This window comes from Scleropages formosus, chromosome 11 (assembly GCF_900964775.1).
Source record: "Scleropages formosus chromosome 11, fSclFor1.1, whole genome shotgun sequence".
Classification (NCBI taxonomy): Eukaryota; Metazoa; Chordata; class Actinopteri; order Osteoglossiformes; family Osteoglossidae; genus Scleropages; species Scleropages formosus.
Genome location: NC_041816.1, coordinates 10,666,730 through 10,692,269, shown reverse-complemented (window position 1 = coordinate 10,692,269; position 25,540 = coordinate 10,666,730). Strand labels below are relative to the sequence as shown.

The 25,540-nt window shown below is 42.8% G+C and overlaps 1 protein-coding gene across 4 annotated transcripts; it reads left to right on the top strand.

Annotated features, from left to right (window-relative positions):
* The first annotated feature begins 683 nt into the window (after positions 1 to 683).
* mapk6 (mitogen-activated protein kinase 6) lies at positions 684 to 15,063 on the top strand. 4 transcript variants are annotated; one of them, XM_018763148.2, is made up of 7 exons: positions 684 to 855; positions 3,598 to 3,705; positions 7,708 to 8,880; positions 12,598 to 12,742; positions 13,245 to 13,409; positions 13,612 to 13,816; positions 13,931 to 15,063. In XM_018763148.2, the coding sequence occupies exons 3-7, from the start codon at positions 8,326 to 8,328 to the stop codon at positions 15,030 to 15,032; spliced, it is 2,172 nt and encodes a 723-aa protein (XP_018618664.1). In that variant the 5' UTR covers positions 684 to 855; positions 3,598 to 3,705; positions 7,708 to 8,325; the 3' UTR covers positions 15,033 to 15,063. The 4 variants fall into 4 exon arrangements, with proteins under 4 accessions (XP_018618664.1, XP_018618660.1, XP_018618663.1 ...); XM_018763144.2 differs by lacking the exon at positions 3,598 to 3,705; XM_018763147.2 differs by lacking the exons at positions 684 to 855; positions 3,598 to 3,705 and adding an exon at positions 4,516 to 4,968.
* Positions 15,064 to 25,540: the final 10,477 nt, after the last annotated feature.

Genomic DNA, 25,540 nt, shown 5'->3' with positions numbered 1-25,540 from the left:
TTACTCCATACACTCATATTTCAGTTACACAAGCCAAGCCAAACAGCAAGCGCTTGGGCACGTCACACATGTCTGATGCTCTCCGCAGCACACATCAGCGCAGGCCGGGCACAGCGAAGCACGCAGTGCCAAAGCCATGCGTATGGAAATCATTTAATCAGAAGAGATTTAATGTTGACAACAGCAGGCCACATCAGACTGTCCGAAAAAAGTCCCCGATGGCACTAACCTAGATCTTTTCTAAACTCAAACTAAAACACAAGAGAACTAATTGCAACCAGACTGATAAGTGCACAAGTGCCCCAGTGATATGGTTAGTGCTGCTCTGAGACCACACCAATAACTGAAAACGATATCCACTCCAAGTCCTCCTCCAAGGCCCGCAAGTACTGCAAGTGGCGTCCTGATACCGAGCCCAAAGGGGAAGCAGAGCTCAACCCATACCTTTCCCTGATCACAGTCAAAGTGAGCTGGATTGTGGTGCTCGCACACACTTGAGCTGCTCCAGGCACCTTAAGGGGGGGGGGGGGCTGAGAGAACAAGAGTGAGAGAGGGTAGGTCTGACAGAAGTGCGGCGCATTGGAGTATCGCAGGCAGGCCAGGCCATACACAGAAAAATCTCCTCCCCTTCTGCCCAGTTCTATATTAACTCACCATGGAGCCACAGTGCAGAAACAGCAGTGTGTGACACACCACACAACATCTCGAACTCAGCACGTCACCTGCTCCTGGGCTCAGCAGTGCGGCACCATCTCTGCAAAGAGCCACACACAGATCACCGTTCTCCTCCTCTGCTCACACACGGATTATTAAACGCCATGTTCTCCAACGTGCCCCTGCAGCACTGCAGCCATGGTAAGTGACAGCTCACTCCAGAGCTTTCACTCTCACAGATAAGAAGAAGATATGCAGTACTAAAGGGGTGCTCTCAAACACTCCTTTCACATATGCGCTGCTTGACTTGCAGGGTATTTGTGATTATGCCTTTTCTCTGATGTGGACTGAAAGTGCTGAATGCACAAGCCAGATATAGTTCACACTGTCCTGTTGAGAGTGTTTTTAAGGAAAATGTAAGGTGAGACTGCAGCAAATTTATTCATTGGCAGCATGATCAGAGTTGCGAGAAACCAACAAGTAACAAGGTCAAGAAAGTCGGTAAGAGAAGCAATATTTGAGCCTCCGTGGGAAATTTGCAGGAAAATAAATTTAAAAACACGATGTTTCCAAGAAACATTCGATAATACTGAAAAGTAATTTACACGTTTGTTATGTTTATTTAATCTAAACAAGGCTGGTATTTGTTGTGTTTTATCCACTCCTGACAAAAATATATATCTAATTATTCTGAGCTAGTGATTATCAAAGGAACAAATTATATAAAATCTCAGATTTTACTTTAACCCCAAGGCCTAACTTCAGGGCTAGATGTTCAAGCAAGTGTGAAACTAAGTAGCGCTCCTCTAAAGTCCTGTATGTTGCAGTAGGCCACACAGAAAATACCACTCTGTGTAAGCTTCTTGTACAACAGAATTATGAAACTATAAATAATGATGCATTCTACTGACATTAACTCTTTTGAACAGAGCAATTATTATAATATTACTATATATACACAACAGTATGAGAGTACCACTTTCTTGTGAATAATCCATTGGGTTACCACTTATCATGGATTTTGTGACGCAACTTTTCTAACTCAACATTTTGAGAATCCTTGAGTGGCAGTTTTAAATTACGTATTTTCAATACAATTAATCTGTTTAAGTGACTTACCGTGACAGAAACGGAATGTTGCTACAAAGAAAAGTGATGTTGCATTTCCTAAACCCCACTATAATAAAATGACTTTACACCAAAAGTGAACAAACAATATACAAATAAGCAGAGCCATGCAGGAACAAATAAATCTGACTGATATTTATTAATTTATCTGATGCTTTTTTAAGTACTTACAATTATTTACCCATTTATACAGCTGAGTAAATTTACTGGAGAAATTTAGTATAAGTACCTTGCTCAAGGGTACTATAGCTGGAGGGAAGAACCTGCAACATTTTGGGTCCAAAGGCAATAGCACTAACCCCTCTGCTACCAGCTGTCCCTGGATTGAAGTGACTCGGTAGCCATACCTACCTACAGCGCACCTACTGCCTTTTTAAATCTTATTTTACCAAGCTGATCAAGCACAGACAATAGACCGTACAGTGTTGTGCAACAATTCAGTCTGTGACTCTGTCATGGTCTCCTAGCAGCCACTTGTGAAAAACCAGTAATTCCAGTAACTATGGATTCCGGGAGGACCAGGGGCTCCCTGTATTAGTGCATTCACACAGACTGTACTCCCATCACTGATTTCTTATTTTGAGAGAGAAACATTTTCAAAGAGACCAAAACAAATGTAAAACAATGAATCTTACATTCCTAGTCTATATATTTTTACTCTTCAATTATCATTCGTTATCATATGTTGTTCTGACTTTCAAAAACAAAATAATCTGACAAGATTACATCATTATGCCAAAATCAGAAAATTTAGCTGTTGCTTTTTCCCAAAACAAAGTACAATATGAGGTTTGTATACTAATCTACTTAGATGATTTACCCATTTATACATCTGAGTAGCATTTTTACTGAGTAATTCAGTATAAGTACTCTGCTCAGAGGTAATATTGCAGGAGCAGAGATTCAAACCCATGTCTTTCAGTGGAAAAGTTATAGCTCAAAGCACTATGCTGCTTGCAGTTTTATGTTTTCTTTTCATAAATGAATACATTGCCTTTCTCCATGCTGAAAAATATAAAGTACGTTAATTGCATATATGCTAAAATTAATTGCAAGTGATAAAATTGCATTGTTTTAATTGGCTCGGTGACTTTGAGGGCATAATTTCCTGTAATACTTCTTTTGTTTTCCATACTGTATCAGAAATGGATGAAACACAAAAAGTGACTATGACAAAGTCCAACAAGCAAGGCAACAGTTATCCTTCACCCTTTTATAGATGCAGTAACGGCATAAAACAATTGCAACCAAAATTAATTACTGGTGGTTAAGGAAACAGACATCAGGTCCCAGCAGGCAAACTGCTGAATGTACGCTTATGTCAGGGGTTTTTAATCTAGGGTAAAAGGACCCCTTGGGGGGTCTGTGAATGGGCATCGCGGCATGCAGAAGCACATTAACTAAATAAAAGCTAAAAGTAAAAATATCACCATGCTGTTAATATCTATAACACAGTTTTATGTGATGTTTAGTAAGTTTCAGCATAATAAGTGATGTATTCATGGGAATTTTCTAGGAACGGTCCTTAACTTTGCTTAAAGTGTAAAGATACTTGAAGAGGTCTTTGCGGTCTGTGGCCTTCAGAAAGTTGAGTTTCTGGATTCAGTAAAGTATCCAATCTAACTTGTATCACTTAAGTAAAAACACTGTAAACAGGAAAAAGACTGTGTGAATGAATTGCTATTTTCACAGTATGCATGTTGTAGACACAACAATAACATTACCGTTCTGTAGTATACATATAAAGAGTTGAAGTTGTGTAATAATGGTTAACTGCATAATTATTACTAGAAATAAAGTGGTTGTCTACTTTAGGGTGTTCCAGGAAAGAAAACTCCAAGACTTCCAAAACAGACAGATCCAGGGTCACTGCAGAATGCAGGAAGATGCTGCTTTGCAGAACAAATAGACCCGGTGAAGACAGTAAGAATCTCTTCTGATTGGATCATTCATTTTTAAACACAGCACGCAAAAAACGCAGTGTTTTAAACAGATGCAAACCTGGCTATTTCGTGTGTCGTTCAAATTATGCGGCTACATTGATCATTAAGCAATTACTTTCTGTGACAAGGACAGATTTATTCCAATCCAAGTACACAGCTGTATGAACTGTGTTACAGGGGGAAACTTCATGACGGTGAAGAAAAATAAAGTCAGAGAAGTCCTGCTGTGTAGAAGCACTGACAGCTTTTTTTGCACGTGTACTACACACAGTTCTGGTGGGACATGGAATAATCGCAGGCCCGGCAAATCGCACCCGAGCCCTGTAGTGTCGCATACAGCCGCACATCCCCTCCAGTGCTTGGTTGGCGGCGTCGTGCTGCATTCCGAGGCACATGGGCGCTCACATGGGCGCTTCGTGCAGCTGCAGAGCGCGCGGGCAGAGCGCGCGCGGCGCCACACAATGCGCAGCCGCAACGCTCTCGTAGTAGATTCTGCTCATTCATGAGGCCGGACGGCGATGCCACAGTTCGGATGTTTTCTCGGATGTTTCTTCTTTGCCGGCTTTGCAGCAGCACGTCCGGTCCGGCGGCTGCTGCCTCGGACCGAACCGCGTCCATTGCACGTATTTGTCGACTGAAGCAGCATGAAAATGTTTTTGTTATTTTGCCATGCTCTTTTTTTTTTACGGCATTCAGTGGAAGACAGGCGATAGATTCCCTCTTGTCGTGAATTTTAACAGACGGATAAATAATAATAATAATAATAATAATAATAATGACATGCTGCAAACTGAATAATCGATTAGATTCGGGAACACAGAGGCATGAGCAGCAAATGACAAGCCCAGGAGCATGTTTTTCTTCGTAAATACGCTCATGTTGGACAATTTTCTGACTGCGACACATTTGATTTGCTAAGTGCTCGTGAATAGTGAAACGCTAGCTACTGTCAGAAGAGACGCGCTCCTAAAGCTCTAAGTCACACCTCATCACGCCCGTTGCGTTGGTTTTACCACTTGGTCTCCGCACTTTCTGCTCGTCCGCTGACATGTAGGGTCGCCTCGGTCCGCCCTGCAGACGATGCAGTAGGTAGCTCATCATTCCAATCCAAGCCATGAAAAAATTCGCTCTTCTCCTCAAGCACCTCCTTCAAGTTCATCACTCATCACTTCACACTCTACTGACAGGCAGGGTGTAAAACGAACACCTGGAGAGCAGCTGCGATTCATCGGGCAGCTAACAGGTAAAGCTCACGGGTAAAATAAAGGAAACATCTTATTTTGTGATCATGCGCACTTAGGTGATTTACTGCATTGATTGTATTCTGCTTAATATACAACTCGATAACTGTTCCCACTGTTTACTTTTCTTGGACAGGTGCATCACAAATATACAAAGTTTATTGAGGCAATATATTTAAGATGTATTACATAACCCTACGGAATTTATTGTGCCTGGACTGTGTATTAATTGTAACATAGATTCTTAATCTAAAGAGTTAATTATTATTAGTATATTTACATGTATTCATTTAATTTACGCTTTTCTCCAGAGCACCTGCTAAGCTACCTACAATTACAATTACTTACTCGTTTACATTCATAGTTACATGTAATAATGTATTAATTTAGCTGACGTTTTTCTCCAAAGGGGTTTACAGTGTTATTCTACTTACAATTATTTACTCATTTATACAGCTGCTGGGGTAATGTTTACTTGTATAAATTAGGGTAAGTACCTTCTCTAGAGTACAACAGAAGGAGGTGGGACTCCGAGCTGGGTTCTTCGACTGGAAGGTGCCAGCTCGGACCACTGCGCTACCCGTTATTATTATTGTTATTATTATTATTATTATTATTATTATTATTATCATCCCGCAGTGCTCGCAGTCTACGATTTACACTTAGTCTTAACAGAGCCGAGCAAGATACATACAAAAGTGATACATACAGTAAGAATAAATCATTGTAAAGGTGTCAGCCAAGCAAAGGTTAATAGCAGAGTGTGCGCAGTGTACAGTTACAGTAGTACTGTGCTGTATATGCGAGAGCCCCAGCGCCCCCAGCCGCGGCACGGGGAGGTTTAAACGTCCCGCTCAGAGCCGCTCTGGCTCACTGCGCTCCGTCCTCCGCTGTCTGTCTGTCTGTCGATATGAGGCGCACGAGCGCGAACGGCGAGCGTGGCGCGGCGCGCGGGGGAACCGCGGCTCCGTGCGCGTAGGAGAGAAAACACGGGCAGATGGGCTGTGTGCGAGCGGTGAGTGTCGTCGCCGAGGGCGCGCGGGGGAGCGCGCGTTCCGTGCCGCGTCGCTCCGTTGTGCTGCGTGTGGATACAAGCTGTCTAGCGCGTTTCGGTCCTTTCCTTTCTTTGTCGGATCATACTCCCCCCAGAGGTTCCTTCACGCGCCCTCTGCTGCAGCATTGCACTGTACTGTACACAACCGGGCCTCTTTGTGCGTGTCTTTCTCACCCCCGCTTCATTAATTGAATTCACGCCAATGTGGAAATGTTGCTGTGTATGGCTGAATCCGAATAGTAAGTACACTGTTTCTGCATGGTCCGTCTTCTTCTTAGTTTTTCTTTGAGCTCAGCTCTGTCTGTTTGTGTGTGTGTGTGTGAGAGAGAAAGAGAGACAGAGCAGTGCGCGACGGCCCTCGCGGTTTATTTCAGCTAACTAGAATTATTTAGCACATGATTCATATGTTGCCCGTGAATTTGGTGAACTCGACCCCGTATGAATAAATGAAAGAAAAAGTGGCTTGACTGCCTCGGCCTTGTTACTTACTGTATTTCCACTGGTACCGCGAGGTGACGTGTAGACATAGCCGGTGGGGGGCGCAAGTCCGCTCCTAGCGTCTCCTCTGCGGCTATGGAAACGGGTTTGCTCGAGACGGTTCTGCTGTCGCTGATACGTGTTGTACACGCACAGATGCGGACCACTTGCTGCAAAAGCCTGAATAAGAACCTCAGGCTTTTGGTTATTATAAAGGATACTGTAATAACAATTTGCCAGGTACCGAGGGGCCAAAATATTAGCAGTATGCTTTTCAGGAAGAGTTACACGCAGCTATAGGGGGGGGACACAGGACTTGCTTGACATGACATGGATGTAATTGCTGTATCTTCAGAAATGTGGTTCCAAGGCTATGACCTCTCCTGTCTATGTGATATTTGACCAAGAAACATGGCGAAGCACGACAGCAGATTGGTTTCTGAAAGCTCATTTTACTTATTGTGGCCTACTCAGAACTTACTGCACCAGGAGAGGTCTTTGTATCTTTGTAAATATGTTTGTATGTAATCCTTAATTTCTGGACCTTTGACCTCCTCCACTGTGACATGTGCATGGTCTTTGCAGTCCTCTTGGGCCAGCGGTCGAAAAGACGGCCTGCCTGCCCCTTCAACTTCTTATTTATTATTGTTTGTATGATTTAGGTGTAAGGACATTTAGAGCTGTTATATATCTCACTTTTACTGTGGTGAAAAGCTGCTAACTCTGAAATGTTGGGCTGCTGTTCATTGTATTTAACTTAAAAGTTTTGATAATAAGTCTCAGCTTTTTTTATCCTGGGTTGTTCTCTCTTCAGAGAAAAGTGCCCCCTGCAACCTGTGGGAGGTATCACTGCCCCACATGAATTAAAAGTCAGTTTAACCACTTTGTATCTGTCATAATTAATTTATTGTTAATGTACATTTCTTTGGCCATTTAAAAAGCAAGTATTGTTACTTCACCAATTGGAGTGAGAGTCTTGCACAAAGGTACCAGATAAGTAGTAGCAGCAGAATTCAAGCTAACAACCTTCAGATTGCAAGTTGGTGTCCAAAACTGTTGCGTTACCTGCTGTTGCCACCAGGGATGTGCACTTGTTTGGCTTTCCTTTATTTTTCTCCCTTGTAAGAAAGGAGGTATATTGTAAGTGTGTATAATTAGGCTTGGGGACACTCTGTGTACACAGTCACTGATTATGATGTCATTCTTTCAGGCTACTCCACTGTAAAATGGAGGATAGCTTCGACTGCGACTGCGGTGAGCTTGAGCCACCTGATCACTGAAGGGAGAATCTTCATTTAAGAGTAACTGCCACTGGACTTCAGATTCCTGAACGGGCGGTGTGTAAACAGTAGAACAGTAGCGCTCTTGTGCTCAGTGGCACGGAAGAATGAAGATGCTGCTCAGGACCAGTCAAACACTGAATGTATCTGCACTGTGAGGATGATATTAACCAGCTTTTATATGTTCTCTTTTGTTCAAAACATTTTCATCAGCGTGAGTTCATTCCGGTGTGTTTTTTGAAATACGATTTACAATATAATAAGTAAAAAATTTTAATTTCAAAAAGGAATCCGAAAACTGAAAATTTTGAGTGATGAGAAAATACTCTGGATACATATCAAAAAGATCAATCTGTTTTTCCATGGGAAATCTCTGAGGGCTATACAGGGTGGAACTCAACAGGCCAGTGGCTGTCTCATAAAACAAGACTTCTGCAGTTAGTGGCTTCCATTTTTTTTCGCCCTTGTTATTCAAAAATGCAATTCTAGCCCTTAACTGGATGCATAAATACTGTCACAAGTAGACAAACATAGTTATTTTGAGTAAAATGGCGGAAAAGTTTGAAAGTTTGATGAACATTCACGGCTTTGATCTGGGGCCCCGTTACATGGACCTCAAACCTTTGGGCTATGGCGGCAATGGTCTGGTCTTCTCTGCTGTGGACAAAGACTGCGACAAGAGGGTTGCTGTCAAGAAGATTGTCCTCACGGACCCGCAGAGCGTGAAGCACGCCTTAAGGGAGATCAAAATAATTAGGCGCCTGGACCATGACAACATCGTGAAGGTGTTCGAGACCCTCGGGCCCAATGGCAGGCAGTTGACAGAGGACGTGAGCTCACTGACGGAGGTCAACTCTGTCTACATCGTGCAGGAGTACATGGAGACAGACCTATGCCAGCTGCTGGAGCAGGGGATGTTGTCCGAAGGCCATGCCCGCCTCTTTATGTACCAGCTGCTGAGGGGCCTCAAGTATATCCACTCCGCCAATGTCCTACACCGGGACCTCAAACCCGCCAACCTCTTCGTCAACACAGAGGACCTGGTGCTGAAGATCGGAGACTTTGGGCTTGCACGCATTATGGACCCCCACTATTCACACAAGGTATGCTGGTACTTGATGACTTTTGTTGGCACTGACCTTGGCTTTCAGTTTAATATTTGCTTGTCTTCTAAAGTGAAGACAGCTGTGTTTTTACTTTGCCTGGTTTATAATTTGTGGGGAAAGCTACTGTTTTATGTTGACTGCAGGTGAAGTCTACTTCAGAATGGTTAATTTTCATTCAAACAAAACAAGACAAAGTTGAAGGGTGTAATTGAACATAAACCTTAGGAGTCAGTCTTTAATGGGAAATAGAAGATGCATATTTGCTTTAATGACTGCATCCCACATTTGTATCATTACATAGACATTAACGTCAACTGAAGAAAGCACTCAACCACAGTCACTTTTTTGTTAAACAATTTGAGCATTATTAATCTTTATTTTCAGTAGTTATTGTACCTATTTAAAGACATGGGTTACAAACTAGAATTATGCATCTAGGTCATTTTTTCCTTGTTAATTCAGAATTTTCTTAACAGAAATAGCTGCATGCCAAAAAACTAGAACGTAGTGGTTTGTTGCTGCTAGGGGTCCTTCCACAAACGGTGGTCTTTGCCTCGGAGTTCTGTACAGCTGCACTCAGGTGCCTACAAGTGTCTTTATTTAGTCACTGAACACTCCCTGGAGGTGACGCGATCCTCGTGTCTGCTGGAGGTTTCCACAACAGCTATAAAATGTGGCACTGTCTGCCAGTGCTTTCATCCAAAGGGCCGCTGATTATAGGAGCTAACATGGGTCCAGCCATGGAGCAGTGTGGGTGCAACTGGGATACCGCACTTCCCTGGCAGCTCGTGAGTGATGTGGCTTATGTGAAGCCTACGCGTTGCACAGCTGTTGCACATATTCTGGAGGCACAATCATGTCAGGAACCATTTACGACTTCTTGGTTCTCCAGATCTGAGACATTTTGCAAATGGACATAGCTGTGGCGTGTCATGGGGCTCCTTCTTCACCGCACTGTAGATTGTTCAGTGCTGTGTATCCTGAGGTGGCTTCCAACACCTGTACAGGCCCAGTACTCCCACTAAGGGTTTTTGATGTATGTTGGAGCAGCTCAGCCTCTACTGCCCTGCCTCGCTCCCATTCCAAACCTTTTCATGCACTGTTATAACCTGCACTGGACCGCCTCATAGTGCAGCCCAAGCTTTGGGATATCCTTGCTGCTGGGAGTCAGCGTTCCTGCTCAAGGCAGTTGGCCAGGGGAGGAGACCACGGAGTCAGACTGAGCTGTAAGCAGCACATTTCACCACCCGTGCCAACAATAGCCAAGAGTTTCGCTCATGTTTTAAATATGTGTACACTGGTGTGTAATTTTTGACTTAAACTCCCCTTGCTTGTTGTTCTGGGGTGTGTGGCACTCTTCTCTGCAGTGGCTTGGGGCTTGTCAGGCACTTGTGTGCTGCTGTAATACAACCCTCTGCCTTAACAATGTGGGGAATTCACGTGCAGTCTGGATCAGATTGACTAGCCCTCTCCCCACCCCTTCCCCCAACCACCCTTCATTTCCTGCTTTTGTCCAAGTGGAATATAAATTTGGAATTCCTTTAAACCTCATTTGCTTCTCACCATAAAAACAACCAAAGTTGTGAATCGGTACCAGAACTCTTGCAGATTCTTCAAAACAGAATGGAGAGCAAGCACTTTGAGTTGACAACAAAAATATGGATTAAGGTATTTGTGAGGATAGTTGCCATTTGTACAGTTGGGTGGTTAGCTGCGAAATGATGACTGTTGATTTTATAGGGGGTTTATAACTTTGGTAATAGCTAGATTATCAGGTGGATGTATTCATGTATCAGATATTTATTCAGATATTATACATAAACTGTGTTCCTGTCTCCTGTCAATAAGTACTGGCCTCCAAACTTTGACACCCAGTCGTTCCAGAGTGGACCGGTTAATTGACTCACACACACATTACACACACTGTTGTGCGATGCTGAGTACTCCTTCTCTTAATCCATAGGTCAGTAGTGCACAGGAGATAAAAGCTGAATGGTGAGCGATGACTTAACTTTGTTTATTTTAGTCCAGGGTTTTTTCCTACTCCCTTGCTTGCAAATAGAAATGCCACAAGCAAGGGTGATATTACATTGGATCAACAAGTTTTATTTTTATCCCACATCCAAAAAGTCAGGCCTGTAGTGGATCCAGTATGTTGTTTATGCCTGCAATGGAGCTTGTTTGTTTTTTTCTAGCACATACAGTGGATTCTTGGAAGCTATTCAACCATTCACTGTCATCAGCCATCTTCTGAGAAATAAGCCATTTTACCCATTGCGGAGCATGAAGATTTTTTTAATACATTTCCCCAGCTTCTGCAGCCACCTACTCTGACGCTGAGTTAATGTGCTCTTCTCAAATAGCAGTCCAAAAGAATGTACATTTCCCTGGGCGTCACATTACCTCAATAAAACAAGATAGTTTGTGGTCTGTCGCAAGGCGTACTGCTCTGTAATTCTACAACGGAAGGAATGAGTTTTCTGTGTCCAATGAGTATGCAAAGACTTTGAGATTTAGGGCTAGGTGGCCTCCCTGTGGAATTTAAGGTACACTAAACATGTGCTGACTTTACAATAAAGGACTTGAGTTTTTGACAAAGGAACATTTTCTGTACTTGGTTGAGTTGCAGCCTGGATTTGGTTAATTTCTATACAGTGTATGCGTTGGGATGTCTCCGTGTGGGTTCAGTTCAGTCTGTGGCGTTCGTATGCTCTGCCCATGTTCATATGGGTTTCCTCCCACGGTCTGAAGATGTGTTTCAGGTTAATCGGTGGCCCTGAACTGTCAGTAGCACATGCATGTGTGAGTGTGTGCCACCCTGCACTGTCATCCTGTCTAGTGTGTACTGTGTTCGGCCCTGTATCCTGTGTTTCCCGGATAGGCTCCGAACGGCCTCAGCCCTGAACTGGATAAGGAAAGTGAGTGAGTGAAAATGTCCCCTCACAAGTACTGTATACAAACATTATCCATCCAGGCCCTTTTGGCATCCCTCCATTCATTCCTACTTCCAAGAAAGTTCACTTGATTTGTTTAATCCATTTAACTGCTAATCTGTCCCCAGTGAGTTTCATACGTAATCCCTCAGTCTTTGGTTATCGCATACATCTCGGGCCACTACCTTGTGAGATAACAGTTGTCCTCTTACATATTACGACTGCTGCTCTTTTAAATAATAGGATGCCACCACTGAGTGAAGCGTATTTGCCTTTGTTTCCAGTATACTTCTTTTTACAGATGTAGGGTGATCTGTCCTGTTCCCTGTTTCAACTATGAGAAAGAATTAATGTTTTTGCCTCTCTTATGTACTCTTTGGTCCTTTAGTATTATTTATGGCTGTGTTAACCTGTGTTTCATGGCTGATGGAAGTTCAGATTTATGTCACTGATCTGTCTGTCTGGCATTCCACGTCAGGCACGGGATGGATTATCCTGTTCTCTGGAACAGTCATGGGAGCTGCTGACAAAGGACTCACGTGTCCTGTTTGCCTTTTCGTTTGCCTTGCTTCTCTGCACGACTGCAACAGTGCTGATAGCAGCAAGGGGGTTGCAATGGCATATTTTGGGTTTTGGCAGCAGGCTTACTATTCTTCTGTTCTTCATCATCACTGTGCATCAGTTGCTTACCAAAACCATTTCCTGCCTCTGCCTACTGTAAGCTGGAGTCTGTGGGAAAGGGGGTCAAATGACCTTGTGCTTTCTTCTCTCTACTTCTCAGGGGCATCTTTCCGAAGGACTGGTCACAAAGTGGTACAGATCTCCCCGCCTTCTGTTGTCACCCAATAATTATACCAAAGCCATTGACATGTGGGCAGCTGGCTGCATTTTTGCTGAGATGCTGACGGGAAAAACTCTTTTTGCAGGTCAGTTTTATTGGCAGCTTCTATTTACCCTCCCTTCTATAACACCTGACAACGGAGGTGACTGCAGTTCAACATTCTAAAATAAAAAGTGGGACACAGTGCCAGAAAGTGAGATGTTTCTAATTTTGGTTGACATTAAAGTTCACGTGGCCTCCGAAGGCATGTGCAAAGTGAACAGAGAATGTTGGTAGATACAAAAAAACAAGTATAATAACTGAAGATACACAGGTTTCCTTAAATCTGTTAAAGTAAAGAAATCAACAAGAGAAAAGGCAAAGTTCTCTTTGAAGAAAGAGTGAGTCATAAAGTATAGGTTGCATTCACCTGTCACTGTACAGCTCATATCTCTTCAATTGCTGGGCAACCATTCGCAAAATCAGCCCAGCAGGACCACAGTGCAGAGATTGCCTTTAAGGGTCCTCGGCACACTTGAGCTTTTGTTTTGATTGCCAACTGCTTTTCATACTCTGAGGTGAATGTTTTGTTCATTGTGGTTACCCAGGTGCCCATGAGCTGGAGCAGATGCAGCTGATCCTGCAGTCCATACCCGTGATCCACGAGGAGGACCGGCAGGAGCTACAGAGTGTCGTTCCAGTCTTTGTTAGGAAGGACATGTCAAAGCCACAGACCCCATTGGCCAAGCTTCTCCCTGGGGTCAGCGAAGAGGGTGAGTTCCTCTTAGCATACTGTCCTGGCCTGAGGGGTTTGCAAACCATGCTGCCACATTAATGATGTTTATAGTAGAATGTCTGGATTTCTCAGTGTAGACATACTTCTTTTACTGTTGGTGGACTACTTTTATTACTTGGGTGTATAAAGCTGTTTTGTTCTGGTTCATATACCATACATGTCCTTCTGCATCTTTCCAGCTCTTGATTTCCTGAGGGAAATCCTGACATTCAACCCTATGGACCGCCTGACTGCTGAAGAGGCATTAGCCCACCCATACATGAGTGACTACTCTTTCCCTCTGGATGAGCCCATTTCCAGTCACCCCTTCCATATTGAAGATGAAGTTGATGACATCCTGCTGATGGATGAGAGCTACAGTCATGTGTACAACAACTGGGACAGGTGAAAAATTTATCAAGGGCCTTGCCTTTCTTTACTCATATGTGCTTGCTAGAAGGTTTAGTAACCTGATTCCATTAATACAAATTTTTCACCAGTTTTTCACCATTTTTTCAGATATCACGACAGCCAGTATTCAGACCAAGACTGGAATCTTTATAGTACCCACGAAGCAGATAATGTTCAGCTAGATCCCCGAGCTATATCAGAGGGTACTGATGAAGAGGTGGTTCAGGTAGACCCTCGAAAGTACCTGGATGGAGACCGGGAGAAGTTGCTGGAGGATCCAGTTTTTGGCTCCTTTTTTCCCTCTGAACTCTCCTGGCAACTTGAAGACCACCACGAGAACAAGTATTGTGAACTGGAATGTAGTCATACGTGCAACTATAAAACCGTCTCCCCCTTATACCTGGACAACCTGGTCTGGGGAGACAGTGAGGTCAACCACTATTATGAGCCCAAGCTCATCATCGACCTGTCCAACTGGAAAGAACAGAGCAAGGAGAAGGCAGACAAAAAAGGCAAGTCCAAGTGTGAGAAGAATGGCCTGGTCAAGGCCCAGATTGCACTGGAAGAAGCCTCCCAGAATACATCTGAAAAAGACAAGGAGCAGGAGAAAAACCAGGGCTTTGATTTTGACTCCTTCATTGCCAGCACCATCAAGCTTAGCCTCCAGCCAGAGCACAGTGAGGTTGGCTTCCTCAACGAACTGAACAGTTCGGTCTCCCAGCTAGAGATCAAGAGCTCCGTTCCAAAGTCTATCAGTCAGGAGAAGGAGGAGAAGTGCATAGTGAACTTGGCCCAGCTAGAAGGTAGGGCACCCAACCCCTGGGAGTGCTTCAGCCCCCTGGGTGTCTCTAGTGAAGAAAGTGGCCTGATTGACGAGGTATGCTGGGATGTGAGGAAAGATGAGCAAGTGCAAAAGGAAACTACCTACACCAGCTATTTGGACAAGCTCTTCAGTAAGAGGGAGGAGATACTGGAAGTGATGGACCCAGAGCCAGTAGTGGAGATAAAGGAGATGGATGAGGGCTTCCTGACCAGAAATGGAGAGCTCATGTTTAACATGCAGTTTGAGTCCCTGGCCCTCCCTCAATTTGACACCTCTGCCGATTCACCCCTTAAGTCCATACAGGCCACATTGGCACCCCCAGCTGTAAAATGTTCTCCTAAAATTGCCCACAAAACATACAGCAGCATTTTAAAACATTTGAATTAAAGGCCCAATGTAAAAATGTTAGTATTCATGTTTTACTTGAATAATTTCATATTTTTATTTATTTTAGCCCGATATATATATATATATATATATATATACAAATATAATTTTTTATCTATGTAAAAATTCTTAGACGAGTGTCAGGTTGCACTCAAACATTTCTCATTGTGCTTAAGGGAGCTGATGCCCACACCTTCATTGGAAATCTGGCATGTAATTTGCACACAGTGTACTTTAGACAAACCAGTGTGAAAGGACTGAGCTGGATGGGAAGATGATTAGAGGAGATAAGAGAGGAAGCGAGAAAACGGGAGGGAAAAAGGAGAGTTGATGCAATGAATCTGAAGGCATTGCAAGGAAAGTGCACTATAAGGAACTGGGAAACATCTCAGCACAATGTGAGTCTGGGGCAGAAGAGCTACCTTCCACAAAATAGGGGAGAGTTTCCTCTCCAAAAACTCACACATTTGTTTCAGTAAATCTGAAGGGTAATTCATTTATCTTCCTAAAAAGCCATCCTTTCAGACTTTTCAGACTCCTGATGTCTATTTAACATATGATGCTAATAGCAGCCATTCATTGTTGATCTTTGCAAATGTGTTATCTACCTCAAGGTAACAGCAGAAAGTGAAACACTCAGAGCCACGCTAGTGCTTTAGACACCTTTACCATAACATTTGCTGCACAGTGACTTTCAATGTCATTTTTAAAAAATATTTGACAGTTTGCCATAGTGAAATGGTAAGGTCATTATTTATTTTTTAGCAGACGTGATATTTATTGCAAAATGTAATTTTAATGTGACTATTTTACGATACATTTGAATTTTCCCTCATTTATTTTGGTATGTACATCCAACTGTTAAAAGTTACTCATCTGCTTAAGTTCAGACTTTCTGTTTTCCATTTTATTCATTGCATAACAACATTTTGTCCAGTTTATTATTTTTTGTTATAGGTACTTTATGCTTTTGTTCTAGAGGAAAAATGCTTTATGAATTTGAAAATGCGCCTACACGTCTTAATTTTTCATATGAAATGTACTGTTAAAATTGTGTGCATGGACAAAACAAATGGAAGGTACATTGAATCTAGAAATTAAAGGTGAAGTATATTGTATGTAAGTTTATTTTCACTGTATATTTTTATTACAATTTATATTTTTTTCAGGCAAGCATGAATAGATGAGGTTAAATCGTAGCATGTAGACTATAAATGGAAATTTGTTTTGCCTTATAAATATTGGTACTTTTTTCTTTTATCATTGTTTCTCCTGTTCTAAAATTAATAAAATTGCCAGCAAATACACAATTGTACCTTTAAAATCCTTTCAGTTGTTGTGACAATTACCAGCACCAAAATTATTTCTTAGTTTATTACACTATAGTTTGAAACAACTCATATATGTTAAGAATACACTAGTACAATTAAATAGTGTAGTACATTGGATGTAAGTTCCTATTTAAATATGGTTGATAATTTTAATTTAAATAGTCTGCAGTGTTTACTCTGCCACCAAGTCAACTTTAAGGAATATTCTTTTGGCAGCAGAGCTGCGCATCAACAAAGAGTTTGAGGATCTTCCAGTGTTTTGATTTAACATTACATCCACTTAGCGCTGTCACATTAATGTTTCCTCAGATGTTTTCCTCAGATATTCCTCACCCTCCAATTTAGCAGCTAGAGGGAAATCAATTTGTAATGTCATTCAGAGCACTTTCAAAGGGAGAAAATCATTAATTTTCTAATGTGTCCCTTATTTTGCTCATTTGAAAATATTCCCTTGCGATTTATTTTAAAAATCCACAATAACTAAGGATTTTTATTCAGAACTCCTTAATAGTTCTTTCAGCATTTTAGGTGAGGGAGTACCTTTGGCCGGAGATATTTCAGTATCAACTCATTATGAATCAACACACCTCTGATCTCTCATTTTGGACAGATAGTTTCTGAACGGTATTTAAGTAAAAGGGTATAGCTAAAAAAACTTAATTCCGTAAGTCAGTAAATGACTTCGTTTTTTAAATATTCAATTCACAGCTGAACTGTTACATCAATGGGCTGACGTGAAATATCATTGCTCTCGCTAGCAGGCTTTTGCACGGAAACTGTATGACCTGCTTGGGATTTGTCTTGCTGTTTCCCTTTGCTAAAGATTGCAGGATACTATCCACTTTCCAGTTTGCTTACAAAGCACAAAAGCCTTTATTAAGAACACATTTGTCTTTTATAAATGCAGGTCAAAACTTGAGCAGATTATGCAAGACTGAAAAAAAAGAGGTCAGTTATGTGACCGATGCTGATGCCTTTCCATAGCAGCAGTGTGCAACATAGCTGAACTGAAGCCAGCATAACCACAGGCCCGAGAGCAAACAGTCCCATGAGCAGCGCGGCGCTCTCCCATGCCTGAAAGTGGATAGCCCTGAGAGTGGTGTCCTGCTGAACGCAGCCCCTTCACCAGCCACGTCACAAGCTGGCAGTGCGTGACTTGTAAAGAGGTAGCTAGGAATAATCCTTAAGTCACCTAGGGACAAACACATCATAATGATCATGCAGAAACCAGTCCGAAGTGGGTTTAAATATGTTGTCTCCAAGCAATGTTCTGCAGGTTTCTTTTCTCTCAGCATTAGTTTGGCAATAAAGCCAGGTGGCTGTCAAGGCGACATGTCAATCGTTTGAAAGAGCTGAACTCACGGGCATTACAGCCGCACTAAATATGTTTGTTGTCTACCAGCAGCACGGTAGAAAGAATGACAGCATAATTTCAGCAGGCAGCTCAGTCATAATGGCCCGAGGCAGGGCTGTCAGTGCCTTGTGTCATTTCCGGATGTCCTCGCTTTACAGATTATGCCCTAAAGAGCCAACAGGTGGTGATGAGCTGGTCTGAAACACAGCCTTTTCAAAACCATACAGGGGTGAAGAGAACAATGGTTCCCGACGGAGCATACGCTGTGTTTCCTTAGAGCTTCACAATCCAGCGGCTGAATCTAGTAAATGATCAAGGAGCACATCAGCTACAAGCTCAATGACAACTAAAGTTGTGAGGACAGGCAAGTGCCTCATGTGGCCATGGATATAGAGCCACTCATTAGAGCGCGAGGTCCGCGGTGCGCCCAGGCAGCCATGTTACCTCCAGACAGCCCAGCCTGGCAGCCATCCCGGCAGTATTTATTATTTCCACCTGCTGCGGCCTATCGCTCCCAACCAGCCTGCATCTGCCGTATGGGATGGTCTTCGCCAGCGTATTTTGAGGAGGCATGAAAGACAAGCTATGTAACCTTTCTAGGTGTCGTTCCGTTTCGGTTTACTTTGTTTAGGTCACCAAATGCACTAGGTGGTTTTGCTGTAATCGGGGAAAGAAATGCAGCATAAAGAAAATGTCCCAGTCTGACCGCCAGCAGAAAGCCACAACTTACAGCAACCATTCGCTATTCAGAGGGTTCATTTAAATATACTACATTTCATGGTATACTGGTACTGCAATGTATTCTGGCTGGCGATTCATGAAAACAATATTTCTACAACTTGCTCGCCCACCCCATGACATCAATCAGCTCGCTGTGATTATATTTGACTTTCGTCAGAGACATGACTCCATGTCAACAACGGATCAGCCATCAGCCACAGAAAATGCCACAAGAACTTTAGTCTAAAACCACCGACATCAACCCCCGAGTGCCGGTACACCATTAAACATGCGATCATGTTTCTCTGGAGGGTTGGGTTGTCAGGTGCCATCCAGTTAAAAATAATAGCGCTCATGCCAGGAAACAAAGAATAAGCTGCTTTGAAGCTGGGTCAGCTGATGGCAGCTTACCAGACCACTTGTTAATTCAAGGTCAGAGACACTCGCTCGCAGTGTCGGCTCAATGAGAGGGTCACAAACAAGAAGGCTTTTCCTGTGCACCAAAACAGAGCATGAGGCTGCTGGTGTGCTGTGTATAAATTTAAACGAGAAGCAAACTCAAACTCATCGACAGATTGAAACCCCCATATGCACTCAGTACAAAGCAGCACAACAATGTAAGGAGCTGGGATCGCGTTTCTTATTAGTCGCTGTTTATACCCTTGCACCTTTCGAAGGCTGTCCGCCTACTCATGTGAATCAGGTATTGGGCAAGGTGGTGGGCTTCAGAAGATCACACGAAATGTCACCAGCACACATTAGTATATAGTAACTTAGTGAGGGCATGTACTTTGGACACTGTGGATATGCCTGTCAGAACTCTGCAGGAGACTGTGGTTAATGTTCCTCCCTCATGATTGCAACAGCAGCATGGATGAAGAGGAAGAGATATTCCTGGTGAAGAATACAATGTTAAATTTAAACTGCAAACAGGAATGGAAACATGGATATGGATAACCTCATTTCCAATGCTTTCATTAGTAAGTAATGCGCTTAGTGTTGCTCTCTGGCGAAAGGCTCTCCAGGGCCAGAAAAAAGTCTAAATATTACACCAGAAGCTAAGCCTCCCTCGAGGAAACCTCAGAGACAGCTTGTACCTGTACATCCCAACTAGATGTACCAATTCACATCATAAAGCCTGTAATGTGACGAGCTGGAACTTACTAACAAGATATAAGGTTGCACCTTTTCCAGTTTATCAAGTTCACCATCTTGAATAAAATCTAAAATTCTTAAAAAAATTCTGCAGGCTTGAATTTTATAAAAGCCATTCTTTAATGCACTGGTTTGTTGTGTGTGGAATACCTTAGGTGGGGATTTTCTATAAATAAACAAGGAAATGTAAAGCTGAGAAAAGGTCATGAGGCCGCACATAATGACATAGTTACCCAACCTGTCTGCCACCCCAACACACCTGCTACTTAATAAACAAATGTCATTAACACTCAGGTCAAATCTTCAATGCTTTTATCGCATTTGTTCCCAGCACACTGGATTTTCCAGTGCCTCATCGAGATAGAGCCTGTATAAGCTGCCACGGAAAGTGCAACGGAGACTGTTTACCAAACAAAGTCGGCCTTCTCTCAGGCCGCGGGATTGTAGTTTCCAACCCACGACCGAAGGCCGCCTTCCAGTTCGGACAAATGGCCACCCCTTCCCTCACTTCACCTAAAGCAGAAACCACAAGCAGCTTGGCACAGCTCTTGTTTACAACTTTACAAAAACAGATCATGTTTTGCCAGAATTCTGAAATCAACGTAAAACTATAAACATCAGAGTATGTAACGAACGGAGTGTTAGCGCTGTATGAACCTCTTGAAAAACAACCGTCTATATATTTAGACAGTTAAGTTCATTGTTTTAGGTCTCTTCATGGTGAGATTCTAGAAATTAATTAAAAACCACTTCTGAAAACAAAAATGGCATTTCCTTAATAAAGTGGAAGAGAGGCAATGGTTTTCTCTGCTGTTTTTATTACATTTATTCATTTAGCTGACACTTTTTTCCAAAGTGACCTACAATGTTAATCTACCTATGATTATTTACTCATTTGTACAGCTGGGTAATTTTTACTGGAGCAATTTAGGGTAAGTACCTTGCTCAAGAGTACTACAGCAAAAGGTGACGCTCAAACCAGCAATCTTTGGGTCTAAAGGCAGCAGCTCCGACCACCATGCTACACTCACCATGACACAGCACTTAGGGATATTCAACAGCTAACAGGTGTTATTAACTCAGACCCTTAAAACCATTCCTACCGACTGAAGTGACCGACCAAGAAATATTTCAAACGATAATGTGGATGATTGATGGCATGGGAACCAGGACTGAAATGACAGCTCTCAGCATTTTCCGAAAGGACACTCAGTACGACAGCGCGTCTTTCCTGCTCCCCACTCGTAACAGGAAGCCATTCAGGCGGAATTCCCCGGAACAAATGTTGTTGTTATGTGTTTTAACAGTCTTGCAAACAGAGGACGGGGGAATCAGTTCCAAATTTGGCAGTAACTTCTCTGGAGATGCTTGTTATTGCATGAGACAGAAACAGAGTAGATAAGTACCAGCTAGGTAACGGTGTTTGTGGCACCGGTTTCTCAAACGCCAAGTTGATTATCACCAGCCGCATGGTAGGCTGCACAGTGCACTGCACCCCAGCACAGAGCCACAGCCATTAGGTTTTCTCCTTCGTTTAAGAACCATCTTGATTTCATCCGGAAAAACACTTTATTAGTTTGAACCCCTTGAACTGATTCATGGTTTAAAAATAGAATGTGACGCTTTGCCAGATAAAGTGTCACCTGCTAATCAGCCTGAGCTCATCATTACAGTGATGATATGGACAGCAGGAAAAATTCCATACCAAGCTTTTCATAAACCAGTCCACCTGTATTATTATCATCCCGCCACAAAATAATTTAGATGTTTATGTATGAGGGGGTGCGGTGGCGCAGTGGGTTGGACCGCAGTCCTGCTCTCCAGTGGGTCTGGGGTTCGAGTCCCGCTTGGGGTGCCTTGCGGCGGACTGGCGTCCCGTTCTGGGTGTGTCCCCTTCCCCCTCCGGCCTTACGCCCTGTGTTGCCGGGTAGGCTCCGGTTCCCCGTGACCCCGTAAGGGACAAGCGGTTCTGAAAATGTGTGTGTGTGTGTGTGTGTGTGTGTGTGTGTGTGTGTGTGTGTGTGTGTGTGTTTATGTATGTAGTTTAATTATGTAAAGGTGCACACAATATGACGTCAAAAGAAAAACAACAAGCTTTGGTGCTGGAATCCAAAAACCATAGTATACACAAACACAGTATATAAGATAAAATAGAGACGGGATTGCACACAACAGCTTAGCAAAATACTGTAAATACTTGGACAGGTAGGCTACAGCGCAGAAATTTCGGCAACCTGTCTTCTTCAGCGTACTGTATATGTTACGCAAAGAATGACATGTATAACGTGACAGATTATGACATCATCGTTCACGGACCAGTGACGCGCCAAGGGAGCAGAAACAAATATGTAAAACTTTTTCCCTAAAGCAACTGTTAATTTTTATTACATATATACAGTACAGAGAAACACACACACCCATTTTCTGGGCTGCTTGTCCCATACGGGGTCGCGGGGAACCGGAGCTTACCCGGCAACATAGGGCGTAAGGCCGGAGGGGGAGGGGACACACCCAGGATGGGACACCACTCCGTCGCAAGGCACCCCAAGCGGGACTTGAACCCCAGACTCACTGGAAAGCAGAACCCGGTCCAACCCACTGTGCCAGCGCACCCCCTCGGCAGAGAAACAATTGTTTTTTAAAAAAAAATGTCAGGATAACATTTGACTGAAGGTTTCGTTACCAAAAACAGTGTAGTCATCTTTTTATTGAGTCCATTTGGTGCTACTGGGTTTAAAAAATGAATGTACCAGGCTTCCCTCTGTAGAAAACATGTCCCTCTCACCGCCTGTCCTTGATGTTGCACTTCAATATTAATTGCAGTATGAACATTGGCCTGACAAAGAAGAAAAACACATTTCCAAAGTACAGGTGGTCCCCGACTTACAATGGGATTATGTTCAGCGAAACCCATTTTAAGTCAAAAATATCGTAAGTTGAAAATTCCATTTAATACACCTAACCTACTGAACATCACAGCCTAGTGTACATGGAATGGCCGTTACGGCCTTGCCGCCTTCATGCTGGGCAATTATCTTCAGTTTCTCCTCAAGAGTAACTGACCTCCTCTTCTTCTTCCCACCAGTAGCAGGAGACACGGATGGGCGTTTCTGTGACATTATGTATGCACAAAATACAACAGTGTGGCAGAATGCTGCTACCCAGCATCGCAGGATAGTATCGCACTGCATATCGCTTGCCCAGGAAAAAAATCAAAATTTTAAATTTAAGGACGGGTTTCTACTGAATATCTATCGCCAGCTCACCATCGTAAGTCAAGGAGCATCTGTAAAGGCACAGCTATTGAAGGGGATCTATAATGTGTTATCCACAGCAACTGTATGACATTAGCGTGTTGATAAGCAGGCCCCGCTTCCTTGCTTTCCAGTGTTCAGCTGTCCTACTCAGTCTCCTGTGAGTGGTGTGCTATTTTTTCTCTAATTATTGCTCCCACATGGGGATGCAACGATGTAACAATCCACGTTGCTGGGAGTTTGAGCGGGAAGATGGGTTTATTTTAAATAGTTGAATTGTGGGTAAAATGGAATTGTGTTCAACCGCTGTGGGGACTCATGGGGAATATAAGGAGGTCAGTGTGTTGGCCACTGGAAAAGGGAGGAAAGCCTGAGGGGGTGCTAAGCAGATTGGGATGCTGACTTGAGATATAGGTCCTTGAGAAAAAGGATTCTTAGGCTGAGAGCTTCTGTTCTGGTAACCCCTTTTCTTCAGTTTAATATAGTGATGTTTTCTTATCAATACATAAGTCTTCCGGAATTGCTGTGTCCAGCATTTATTTTAAGCATAAGGAGCCACACCTTTTATTTTTAGTCATTGTACTGATCTTGACACAACATTTGAAGTGTCTGTTTACTCCAGAGTTCGATCTCCCAAACAACAAATGGGTCAGGACTATAAAATGCTTCATTCCTAAACTAATTCCAGAATAATTTTTTTAGTCATGTGACAGTGTGGTTGTTTTTGCATCTCAGGGTGTCCGTGTCAGAATGATGCTGCTCGTCTCAAGTGGCAGTCAGAAAAGCAATGTCTGTAACTCATTACCATTGGATCTTACATGTGGAGTTTACACATGCAACAAATCCATCCATCCATCCATCCATCTTCCTCCGCTTTTATCCGGGGCTGGGTCGCGGGGGCAGCAGTCCGAGCAGAGTACTCCAGACTTCCCTCTCCCCGCACACCTCCTCCAGTTCCTCTGGGGGAACCCCAAGGCGTTCCCAGGCCAGCCGGGAGACATAGTCTCTCCAACGTGTCCTGGGTCTGCCCCGAGGCCTCCTCCCAGTGGGACAAGCCCGGAACACCTCCCCAGGGAGGCGTCCAGGGCAACAAATCCACTTTTCCCTAAATAATAAGATCATTTTGTTTTACAATTTTCTTTGAACATTTTTATTTATTTTATTTATATTTCTCTCTATGAAAATGTCAAGTAAATAAATTAAATGCAATGTAAATGTAAATATGTTCATATATATTCATTCACACACGTATATATGTATGTGTGTATATACATACATATATATGGATAAGTAGATTCAGAGCTGATTCTATTTTTTTTAAATGCAAGATTGTTCAAATTGCTTTTTGCTCCAAGACTTTAATATTTCGCAATCATACATAAAATGTGAAAATGTCTTGGCACTTTCAAAAGGAAATTATTTAAAAATGGGATAAAACACTTCTTTTGATTCTGTTTCCGTGATGCAACTGCTTGTACAACATCTATCATTGTAAAATTTGAATAAATATAGTAATCTCACTGCAGAGATGAAAGCATTTTAAAACATTCAGCTAAAGCTGAAGCATAACCATGTGGAAGAAAATGCCAAAATTTGATGCCAGCTCCATGTGGGTGCACATGATGACTCATTAGGCCCACATGGAAAAGCAGGGCCCTGGAAGATGCTGGAACGGCACTTTTCAGAGGTTGCCATGAGATCATCCCCTTTGTGTGTCCTTTCTCCCATGTGTTGGGTGGCTGCCAAGCTCAGGCTCATCGGGCCATGTGGGGGGTAAGGCACACACCATATGACAGGTGCGGACGTTGGCGGAGGGCTAAAATGATACACAGCCTTGAACCCCTTCCCATTAGAGGGGCAAAAAAGAGTCGCAGAGGTCCCACCAAAAAACAAGCAGAACATGTACACTGACAAGAATTTTACACACGAACATTTTACATACACTGTGGCTCAGGTGTAGCTAAGAACTAATATTAGCACCTTTCAGTTTGCACCTGAGAGCTGGGAAACTGTGTATTGTTCAGCTTCCACTGCAAAACTTCCAGTAAAACATTTTCTGATGGATTCATTTTCATTAGATATTTTAATATAAAGCAAATAATTTGTGATGTTGCTTTTGGGATTTTTGCATCACGTCCAAACTCCGGAAAATTCTGGTTTCTTTCCTTTAATTCAGGTAAGAAATTACAGCGACAGTTACACTGTCGCAATTGCAGTGTTTCAAGCTGTGTTTAACAACAGTATAGTAATGCTGTCTCGCGAGATTTTCAATGGCCCACACATACTGACACAGACACACTATACAACCTCAGAGTTTAGAGCAGAAGTCCTGGCATATTAAAACTTCTAATCCAAAGTCATCAATTTATTAAACAACAGTTCACCACTTAAAAAAAAACACTTTCATATATGTTTCCCTCTTATTAAAACTTGTTTTGTGGTGAAACATCATGAAGATTCATTATTATACTAATTACTGATTAAAACAACCATTAACAAAACATTAATAAAGACAGAGTTGATGAAAATAGGGCCTCAGGTGTCATACTGATTAGTGCTATTACTGAAAGTCACCAGTTTAAGTCCTTCAACTCACACAAGGCACTTGCCCTGAGTTTTTACAGCAAGCGTACCCTGCTGTGCAAATAGGTAAGTCATTGCTAAGTTGCTTAGCAAACACTGTAGGTCATCTCC